At 33.6% G+C, this 12,500-nt stretch overlaps 1 protein-coding gene across 2 annotated transcripts in view; it reads left to right on the forward strand.

Annotated features, from left to right (window-relative positions):
* The window catches only part of LOC135219378 (nephrin-like), a 330,968-nt gene that overhangs the window by 177,438 nt on the left and 141,030 nt on the right, over window positions 1-12,500 (forward strand). For both annotated transcript variants that reach the window (XM_064256103.1, XM_064256104.1), the window contains exon 2: window positions 10,939-11,074. In XM_064256103.1, coding sequence (XP_064112173.1) covers window positions 10,939-11,074 — 136 coding nt within the window. The remainder of the gene's footprint in view (window positions 1-10,938; window positions 11,075-12,500) is intronic.

Here is a 12,500-nt window from a genome sequence, read left to right on the forward strand (position 1 = left end):
TTGGAATCTGGAGGCGCGAGATTGACAGGTTTTGTGTCAAAGTGGGCCTGAGACAAGGCTATGTCTCATGTCTTCGTTTCTGTTGAATATCTTTACAGAGAAAGGATAACAGATGTGTGTCAAATGTTATGTGAAAAGCAGACGAGTTGTGAATGGCGTGTGGAATGGCTAATATTAGTCGACGATACTGAAATGATTAGGGAAAAGTTAAAGGAAATCGCGAATATGGCAAAAGAGTTTATAAGTATTTGCATGGGGAGAGAGTTGAGAGTAACCCTGAACAAGAGTGACGTCATGATTGAAAAGTGTAACAACGAAGATGAGGCAGTGAATGTCAGCATAGTCATTGTGAGAATGAAAGCAGTAAATTCTCATAAGTACTTGAAAGTAATGATTTATGATGAGGTTAGGATGAGAGGGGAGAGTCGCAGATAGGTGGAAAAAAAGTAACAGAATGTGTACAAACTAGGAATATGTATGAAAGCCAAGGTTGGAATGGATTATGCGAATGTTGAACCAAGCCTCCTGCACGGAAGAAAAGTGTGGATGTTGAACACGAATGAATGAAATGAAGAAGGGTTGAGAAGGAGGAGAGTCAGACCTAGTAAGGAGGGAAAGATGGCGCGAAAGTTTTCGGCAAAGGGTGTTCGTCCAGAATTAGAAGTTTAAGTGAGAATGAGCAACTTATATTTGTCTTTTCTTATTTTGGGCCCAAACACCTTTTAAGGGAAACTAATTAATGTTTAAATATCACAGACACATGCACAAACATTATATATACATATATATATATATATATATATATATATATATATATATATATATATATATATATATATATATATATATATATATATACACACACACATTTAAATTCTTTTGTTTTTCAGTGAAAAGAATTAAATTATAGAAAAAAATTACTTCTCGAGTAATGTCATTTTCCAATAGACGGTGAAAGTACACCCCTCAACATGAATGAATTATATAAGTATATAATATATATATATAACACACACACACATATATATATATATATATATATATATATACTATATAATTCATCAATGTTGAGGGGTGTACTTTCACCATCTAATAAAATGACATTACTCGAGAAAGTAATTTTTCACAATTAATTCTTTTCACTGAACAAACGAGTAGCGCAGCATGAATTGATTATACTTTTTTATCCTACATTACAGCAAGTCATTCTGTATTTTGGAATTTATTTATCAAATGTGAACCAGAAGGTGTTAATCCGATTCCCAAGACTAACACGAAACCACAGACTTGGCGTGCGGATGGCGCTCACCAAGAGCAAAAAAAATCTCAGTAAAATAACAATCTTCGCAAGAGTTAAGTACACAAAGATAGCGTGAGAAGCCCTGTTTTGTATAAAAGATTAAAAGCCATTTCCATTGAACACCCCACCGCCTGCACTCTCTTGAAAGCGTAATTTGCACTTCATAGCAACTGTAATTCATTTTGTATTGCTAATAAGATCTCCTACTTTATAATCATATAATCTGATGATGAACTGTTCATATAATTATAGTTCTTTATAATATAAATCATGGCCTTTAAGAAATCGCTCAAAGGGAGCAGTTTCGTGATAAATAAACTATTTAGTACCTCAACTAACAAAGTTGCCTTACTGGTTTGTATGGAATAAATAAATTTTTGAAGTTGGCCAACCATGGAAGTATTGCTCAAATCCGAGTCAAGGATATTACCAATTTTCAATTAAGTTTAGTGCATCACTCAAGGTTCTTTGCAGCGTCCCTTCAGCCCTAGATGCAACCTGTTTCATTTCTTTTACTAAATCTCTGTTCATATTCTCTTCCTTCCATCATACTTTCAGTTTCCGCACACTCCTGACAATTATTTCAACATCATTCTAAGCGCTGGATGACTTCATAGGTCCAGCGCTTGGCCTTTGGCGTAAGTTCACGAATACAGTCCACGAATCTGTGGATTTTTTTTTCTTTTGTTGACTTTCACAAAGCAAATAGCATGGCGCAGATGACAAAAAATCTGCTATACGTCCGATATTAATATAAAAACCAAGAAAAATCCTGCTGGTCCCAAGAGCCTCCTTGCTATGATGGCTAAATCAGTATATGTGGAGTGGGAAGCGGTATGCAAATTCTTGATTAAACCATATGTTGCTATTCATTATAATATACCGATACAATATTTAGTTATTTATATATATATATATATATTTATATATATATATATATATATATATTATATATATATATATATATATATATATGTTTGTGTGAGGTGTGTGTAAATACACATACATACATATATACACACACATATTTCTCACTATCATATTCCTGTGGGATTCGCTTATTTATGAAGTCACGTGCATCTACTGTGATTTTTAAAATATATATATATATATATATATATATATTATATATATATATATATATATATATATCTATATATATGTGTGTGTGTGTGTGTGTGTGTGTGTGTGTACTTATGCACGTATGCATATGCATATAGGAAAGACTGGGAATACGACCGAATAGTAAATAATGGTATTAAGTATACTCAGTCCAACATGAGTTTCCTCATTAAAGCGACAAAAAGGCTCATCCGAAAAAGGTTCATCCGAACAACTTAAAAGGACATTTTGGCAAAATGAAATTCTCTTCCCGAATCCCTCCCGCGGAGCCAACGACCACACCCACACTGCAGTCGCCACATATGCATCCATTTGAACCACTTTACTGCGCCCTAATCTGGCCCCTAATCGCCTCCTTGTAATTGGTACATACATGCAAAGGTCACGAACCTAATGAATAGGGTCAACGAATAACCTCCATTTCTCTTGTATTTATTATCCGAGAACAACAACAAAATCTATTTGCCCTTAACAGTGTGGAAGATTAGTGGTGACTTCTGGTAAAATGGGGTCGTTATTCGGTTAATAACAACACCACACACGACCGAAGGCATTACTTAAACAACTGCGTTATGGCCCGGAAAGGCGGCGCCATTAAACAAATTACTATCGTGACTGGAGCATGCGTCCTTCTATCATCGAAGTCCAGACTTGGCACGAAAATATCTCTCTTCTCTCCTCTCTTCCTCCTCTCATCTCTCTCTCTCTCTCTCTCTCCCCTGGACTGTTCATTCGACCCTTTCTTCATATCAAGAGAATGATTTCATCTGTAAAGTTGTGCAAGGTTTAGGCAGGACAACTAAGAAATAACCAGTGAAATCCACTCAACAGCAAAAAGACCATTTCAAATACAACTCAAGAGTCGTTGTTCTTGTTTAAATAAATTAGTATTGTGAATGTTGAGCGAAATATTACTACTGTGTTTATGATCATTTCTGTGAAACTAGAGTACGCTCTAGATATTTCACGCGCATATTGTTCTCTGAATGCCAATAAATTATTTGTGATTAAAGGTGCGCTGTCGTACCTCTTCATTTGACAAATTTTGAATAAGATCATGCAAGGTCGTTGCCCAGTAAGTATAACTGGAGAATATCTCTCGTGTTTAAACGCAACTCTAGATACGCTAATTAACAAGACGGTTATGGAGCTCTCTTCCTTAAGGTTTTCCTGTGACACTTGTCCATTTTATACGCCCATTCATAATAATAATACATACATACATACATACATACATATAAACATATATATATATATATATATATATATATATATATATATATATATATATATATATATATACATATATATAATTCATCTAATGTCCCGTTCCACGAATACCTATGGAGGTAGTAACCAAGCACGTCCTGACGATGAGAGGCTGTAGCGAGACATGCATGCGCATACCTGACAACTTATTTATACATAAGTTTGTATATATACTCAATAGATTTGAATATACGTTCAAATAAACTCCCATTGCTAGCGCTTCACTTGGTGCAAACCTGCATGTCAAGCTTGTCGAGCCAACAAAAAGTCATATTTATATTAGCGAATGTTAATTAAATTAATGTAATTGCAATATTGCAAAAGCAAATAAACAAGAAAAAAAAGTGTTCCGTTAATTAAGGACTCTTGTTTATACTTTTTCCTGATTTCATGGAAGCCATGTCAATCATCACTGGAAAGGGTTATCTTTCAAATTGTCCATATTGAGCTGGGATTTATTATTAGCTCATGATTGCAATTGGCCATATGACCATAAACGATACCGACCCCGTTCTTTTTGATATGTGAGGCATAGGTCGGGTAATACGTTTCCAAAAATTAACGATAAGTGATTCATTATATCATTATGGTTTGCAATATAAGTGCACAATGCACATGCATAAATGTATGTGACGGAAAAATAATATTATAATATTGCACAAGTGGTCATCTTGTATGCTTTTACTTCACATCTGTTTGCTGAGGCTAGGTTATATTTTCTTCAGAAATATCTATTTGCATGCGTAAGTATATCCGTTTCTTCCTTTAGGTGATAAAAAAACAAAAAACCGTTTTATACAATGTATATATACATATATATGTGTGTGTATTCACAATTAACACCAGTTTTTAAAAAGTGCCTGTTCAAATTACATGTGTTAGATTTACAAACGTCCCCTTTTAGTATTCTTGTCTAATGAAAAACTTACAATATTTTCTTAGCTTCCCTCTCTCTCTCTCTCTCGTCCCCCCCCCTCTCATCTCCTCTCTCCTCTCTCTCTCTCTCTCTCTCTCTCTCTCTCTCTCTCTCTCTCTCCTTAGGGTCTGGCTTTTTTATGCGACGGTAAAATGGTTTGGGCAGTAATTTAGCTGCAGATACATATTACATCGTAATCATCATACCTCCGCATCCGCCTTTCACTATAGGAACTAAACATTTCTGATGAAGTTAATTATGTTATTAAGTAATGAGAGGAAGGCTCATTTATGAAGAATCTATAAATAAAACGCTCGAACTCATTCCTGAGTCATATTTACTCAACGTGTATGTTCTTTTATTTAACTTAATTAATTTATGATCAAACATCAACCTCAATATAATTAGTTCGTTAGCAGGAGGGAAACTTCTTTACATTCGCCTAGATGATAGAGCATACTGAATGCATTATTAAAGTATCAAAAGTAATAATTACTCAAAGTAAAGAGCTAATAGATTAATTTGTGTGCCTCCGTGATAACCGTAGAATGAGTTCATCATCTAATGTGACTATTCTCTTGCAGCATTAATGTTTGAGATTTTTATCAACATTTTTATATAGTACTTCAATCAGAACTTACTTACGAATGAAATCTTTTTGCGGATTACGTCGCAGCAATGAAAAATAGGGAAGGTGAGATTTGTTTGGATACAGTTATTCTTTTTTAGGGAAGCTTTTTATCCATGCGTGAATGCATTCATAAGTATATACCCGGATGATATAGAAACATTTACTTAATGAATGCAAAATGCGTTTTCAAATAAGGATATGGCAATAATAGCAGCATTTTTTAAATGTAGGACTCACGGCTTCCTCGTGTATTTCACAGTAATAAAAATAAAGCTCACTACACACATTCATTATATATTTCAGTGTGCAAATAAAACTCAACAAGATAAATGACAACTGTCTCGACTTTGATGAAGCTCCAAGACCACCTCCCCTCTTTACTTCCCTCAGTTCCTCCCTTCCTTCAGAGCGTTCCGTAATATGTACCAGTTTCACAGGTACTTCACCTCAATCCGGAGCAAGCAGGTTGTCCCTTTAGAAACCTGGTATAATGCGAAAAGGAGACAAGGACTTAACTCAGACAATGGCCAAGATCTAGAATTCAAGACTTATTTCTCTCTTCCTTATCTCGTTTTCTTCTGAGCTACGGGATGTAAAAGTATTTTTCTCTTCCTTATCTCGTTTTCTTCTGAGCTAAGGGATGTAAAAGTATTTTTCTCTTACTTATCTCATTTTCTTTTTTTTCTGAGCTTAAGAGAGTAAAAAGTACTTTTCTCTCATTATCTCATTTTCTCTGAGCCTAAGGGATAAAAGTATTTTTCTCTTACTTATCTCGTTTTCTTCTGAGCTAAGGGATGTAAAAGAATTTTTTCTCTTACGATCTCGTTTTCTTCTAAGCTAAGGGATATCAGAGTATTTTTCTCTTACATATCTCGTTTTCTTCTCAGCTAAGGTATGTAAGAGTATTTTTTTCTCTTCCTTATTCGTTTTTCTTCTGAGCTAAGGGATGTAAAAGTATTTTTCTCTTACTTATCTCGTTTTTTTCTCAGCTAAGGTATGTAAGAGTATTTTTCTCTTCCTTATCTCGTTTTCTTCTGAGCTAAGGGATGTAAAAGTATTTTTCTCTTACTTATCTCGCTTTCTTCTCAGCTAAGGGATGTATGAGTATTTTTCTCTTACTTATCTCGTTTTCTTCTGAGCTAAGGGATGTAAGAGTAATTCAAAGACTGCATTCCTCTTGGCTAAAACATCTAACACTAGATAAGGCATTCAGATGTTGCTGAACTCCAGCAAGGCGTTTGTGATCGTTATTCAAACACTCTCTGTTATTCACACTTTCACCAATGAATACATGACTTTATTAACGTTTTTCCTCTCAAAACAACAGGTCGCTGTCGTTTATTCCAAAGGCGAAGCAACGGTAATAATAATGTTAAGTTGTATAAAAATAGTGACCAGATACAATGTGATTAACACCAAACTCTAATATAGTAAACTGTGTTCTTAAGATTTCCGTATTCCAGCTGGTAAACAGACAGACAGATTGAAAGAGCCAAAAACATACCCTAGGAAGAAGCACTAAAACTAGTTGCAGTCTTTGTAGAATTCCAGTTATGTTACTTTTATGCAGAGGTCATTTGGACTGAAACACCACTGCCGTCCCATCGAAAAATGCAAAGTAAAATGAGACCAGGAACGAGAATAAGGAAACATTAAGGAATTTCGCTTCGATGAAGGCAAAATCCCCGTTTCACAGAAGATGGAGGAACTTATGAAAAAAACAACTAGGAATATAAATCCTTAGTTTGACAGCACAGACATGTAGATGTTTCTGGACTGTCACTCACTGGCAAAGTTAAAGGCTGCTTGGAGTAATATAATAATTTTTTTTTTTCAAGGACATTATCCCTCCAAATGACATACATGCCTCACACCAAGCTAGAATAAAAAAAAAAAAATAAAACTCTTCACCGAGTTTCATGCGTACTCAGAACTCATTGCATGCATTACCCGGCAGAGAAAAAGAAATGAGCTTTTACTATTCATAAGTTAAAAATTGCTGCTGGCCCGAGTTCGTGTGCTTATACTAATAATCTTATATCGAATTTCGTCCGAGAAGATTTACCATGTGCCTTACTCTAGCGAGACATATCCCAGTCTCTTCGAATAAAGAGAATACATGCTCATACACACACACACACATGTGCGCGCTTACACTTACACACAAGAGCATACACAGCCACATACAAAAATGAATATATACATACACATTTACATTGTATCTATGTATAACTGAATCACGAACATTTGGAACGTGATGATACATAAATGAAGGCAAAAGTCCTCGCAGTAATCCCATCGTTCAAGCTTCCATATAAGGAAACTTATACAATATACATATATATATTACCTAATAATATATATATATATATATTATATTATATTATATATACTTATATCTTATATAAATAATATTATGATATAATATAGATTCTATAAATTATAATATATTATTTATTATATAATATCCTTATAGCAGTAATCCATCGTCACTTCATATATACATATAACATTATACATATATATATATATATAGAATATAATATATATCATATATATATATATTTATTATATATATCTATATATAAATATATATATATAGATAATATTATATAAATATAAAATATATATATATATTCCTATAAACATACATATATAATTATATAATTATATATATATATATAATATTTATATATATATAATATAGATATCTATATCCTATAATATATAATATAATCATAATTATAATAATATATAATTATATATATTGTATTATATTATATATATAAATATATATATATATATATATATGTATCCATTTTATATATATATCTTATTAATATTATATATATATATCTATATATAGATATATATAGATATATATATATATATATATATATATATATAAAGTAATATCTGAATATAAATATATCGATATAGCTGCACATCTGAATCATATTCAGAATGATCATTTACAGGAAACATCATAATCATTTTAAAAACTTATCAGCTAACTCGCTCTCATCTTTACCTGGTTTTCCTGTAATCTCACTGAGTTGCTCTGATATACAACCTATCATTTGAGATTAAAAATTTAGAAGTCATCAGCGTCATTTCTCCTCGTGGATAAACTGGTTGTACAGGTTACTGTTTATTCCACGTGTGATTTAATATCCTTTTAATGATCTGCGCAATTAAATCCAAAGAACAAAAGGCTATTTATAATTTTCACCTAACAGAGTAGAAAGGCAAATTAAATCGCCATTGAGTTATTTGAGCACAAAGGAAAATTTTTGCTTCTAAAGGATAACTTCCATTCATTGTATATTTTCCCCTGCACATATATGAGGTTTTTTTATAAGCTATAAAGCCAGAGCGTGCAAGTCCAAATGATTTTTCCCTCGGATAACATTGCCAAGCGAAATTACCGTTTTATGCCCGCCATTTTTATCGTTCCTTTGCGGTGGAACTTAAGTACGGCCATGCACGCGTTTCTTTGCTTGTATTTGAATTGGAGTTTTCGTGGTCATAACCATTTTCCATATATTGATTTCGAGATTCTGTTCTTAAGAAATGCTTTCTATATAAATTTTTATTTCTACGTTCAGAATTTGGAGGTGAGTTTCGGATGTCGTAATGAAGACTAAAATAACTTTTGTTTTGTTCTTTTATGATCTCTGTTCAGGTTTTCAAAATAAGAATCTTTCGTTCTACACTGAATTTCATTTTTCTCTTATCTGTGCTTTTATATTTTGTTTTCACACTAACAGACTTTTGTCCCATCGGTTATCGGATGTCTTAGTAATGAGCACTTCATTGTAGATTTTTTTTTACTATTATGTTGCAATTTCGATCGCTACATACATTGTTCTATTGTTGAGTTTCATTTGTAAAAATAAAATCCTAACATCCACTTGAACATTTTAATTCGTAGTCACAAGTCGTCTTTGATGCTAACAATTTGTTTTCTCATATACTGTTGCCGGTTACACTATAACGACAGCTTGAATTGTAGGTTAAGTGCAAGCTGCTGTTCTGCGGTTAATTACACCAACACAGACTTGTCAAAAGAGGAAGCAGGTCTCCTGGGTGGAAGCTCAGAGCCAGTGGCCTTTGAAGATTTAATTAGACGCGCGTAATTAATTTCTATTCAATTTTCCTTCCTCCGACCAAGCGAGACGAAGAATTTCACGAGCGAAATGAGATTCCTGCTCAAATTGTCATTCAATAGGCAATAACTCAAGGGTGACTATGCTGAATGCTTTGTAGTTGTTTTAGAAGCGCCACTGCCTATCAGATGTGAAGAATGTGTTGCACTTATTTAAATAAATTTAACTGTTAGGTGAATAAATGACTCCTGAATATTTGGCCGCGTAAAAAAGTAATAGTAATATAAATCTAAACAATACTGCGATAATATCCTGGTTACTGAAAGATAAAATATTAGTTGGCTTCTATTTCAGTTGAGAATTCCTCTGTCACCATAAAAGAAAAGTCAAGTTTTTGTCCATAATAGGAATAATTTCTTCATTATATACAATATATAATGCTTTTTGTATATATATGATTTTAACAACAGTCTACCCCAACAATAAAGGTGTAATTATAACCTTAATTCAATATTCAAACCAGAGAAGCATTGTAAGGATAAAAGTACGAGAAAAAATAAAAGTTCTCTTTCGTGGTGTTGTGGATATGAAAATTAATTGGAATTGATTCTCTTTCATAAAACACAAGCAATGTAATTTGGCTCTGAATTGAAAATATGAGCACCAAAACAATAAAAGAATTACTTAAATTTATTTACTTTTGTTCAAGAGCAGGGAATTGAAGCAGATCTAATATGCATTGCAATTTAAGTATTACGGTCAAATACCATAATGGAATGAAATGGAAAAAGTATGGCAAATAACCCGTTAGAGTGGAAATGATACTACAATATCGAGGCCTCGGATACTTCAGGAAGGCCGCTGGCGCTGAAATAGTTACTAATTTAAATTGGGCATCGCACATTGCACGTTATGTCCAAATTTACTGTATTTCTCTTGAATATCTATTTGTAGTCTTCTTGACAAGAGATGATAATTTTCATACGGTTAAAATAAACTTCCCTTCAATGCTGAAGTGAAAAGCAACATTTCTTAGTTTGTTTTATCATTATTTTCAGTATCTTTCATTTTCTTGTGTTTTGTAGTTTTTTTATAATGTCTATAAACGTTATATATTTTTGGAATGCTAATATTAAGATATGCCTTTCTGTTCTATATGTCATAATAATAATAATAATATAATAATAATAATAATAATAATAATAATAATAATAATAATAATAATAATAATAATAATAATAATAATAATATAAACGTCATCAAAGGCACACCGATTAAAGCCATAAATCTTGACGCACCAAATACTAAAATCTCATAAATTGCAATTTTCCTTAAGGCAGAAAAGCGACATGAAATTATGAAATCTCGACACGAATAAAGGCGAAGCGTGAATCTAAATCATAGAAACGCAACTCACAAAAGAATGACAAAAGATCGAGATGTGCAAAGGCGAAATATGACACCAAATCTCCAGGATTAAAACCACATAAAACTCACATTTTTTGTTGTACCATCAAAACAGAAGGGGATGATGAAAGGTCGAGAAACAAAAAGGAGTGTGACTCTAAATCTCATAATTTCTCTATTCCAGCCTGGTTCACGGAATGGTCTGTCGTCAGAGGACAAGCGGAGTTGCCCTGCCTGGTGCCACAGCCGACTGACCCCGCCGACAAGCCTCTATTGGCACTGTGGTATAAGGAGAGCCAGCCCACCGTTCCTATATACAGGTAAGGCTCGAGCTGTCATTCTTAATTTCATGTCACTGTTAAGTATAATCCCTCTCGTTGGGTACAATTTCATGACCCATTCTGTGTTTTCTGAGTGTCAAGAACGAACACAGACTTATATATTTCCTTTTGAATAAATTCAGAATATTCGTTTCATGTTGGCTAGTTTTGAAATATCTTTTATAAATTATTGTAAGAATGGTATTGCACTACTTTCAAAAGACTAGCAATATGAAATTTTATTGTACGTTCGTATATCTTTCTTTTTATCTTCCATGCAACTGCTAAAGTATCCTGTATATATGAATCTAATAACAATTGGTATCAATCGACATAGTTTTACCACTGATCTGTTTTTGTATATGAACACTTCAACTTCATCTCGCCAATCTCAGAGCAGCTCATGACACAACCTTTATATCATGAAACCAGATAGATACTCTCCGTGACTTCACATTGACTGCCGTTGGTCTGACGTCAATATCTTGTGATATTTTCATCAACCAAATAATCAATAACTTTTCAACTTTATGAGGACTGTAAAGCTCGAAAAATTCTTCGGATCTTATTCGCGTTTATTTGGATTTTGTGTGTGTGTGTGAGTTTAATTCAGCTTTGAATTTGTTACGGCACAAGTAACGGCTAATTGCGTTGCTATTACATAAACCATCAATACTCATCGGAAATTTCCCAACTACCTATCAATAGCAGACGATTAAAAAAAAGAAAGCAAAAAAAAAAAAGCTTAATGGGGGAGGTAGACGCAAAGGGGAGACGTAATGAAAAATAAGCCTACAGAATAGATTGGTAAAAAGCTACAACGAAAAGAGGAGAGGAGGAACTACAATAACAAGAACAGGGGAAACCTGGAAGGGTGAAAACGAAATCAAAGTGAGGAAAACGGGAGCAAAGGTAGTGAGAGAAGAGTAGCCTGTGCCGGAAAGGAAGTTGCCACGAAAACCGCAACAACAGAGAGAGAGAGAGAGAGAGAGAGAGAGAGAGAGAGAGAGAGAGAGAGAGTTGGCGTGTGAGACCCAGATCAACCGGAGGTCTGATATTAAAGGTTCAACCCGGGAGATGCCAAGATTTTTTGACATGTGGCGTGTTAGTCGTTAGGATGATGGTAGCCTGCCCACATTATATCTTAGTTTTGTCTTCCTTATTTTGCCTTATTTTTCGGGCGGAAGTGAATATTCAAAACAGATTTTACAATGGAATCACTCAACCACTCCTCTTTTCCTTATAGCTTTTTTAATACGTAAAAGAGGCACAAGGATGAAAGATAACCGAATAGCCATGTCTATCCTAAGCGCAAAAACAGAATAGGGAAAAGTAAAAGAATGTGGTAAAAGAAGCCGAAGGATGAAGGGTTAAGAGAATAACCAAAACAAAACCCGAAACGTTCCAAAGTTTCGCTCTGGACCCA

Source organism: Macrobrachium nipponense, chromosome 1 (assembly GCF_015104395.2).
Source record: "Macrobrachium nipponense isolate FS-2020 chromosome 1, ASM1510439v2, whole genome shotgun sequence".
NCBI lineage: Eukaryota > Metazoa > Arthropoda > Malacostraca > Decapoda > Palaemonidae > Macrobrachium > Macrobrachium nipponense.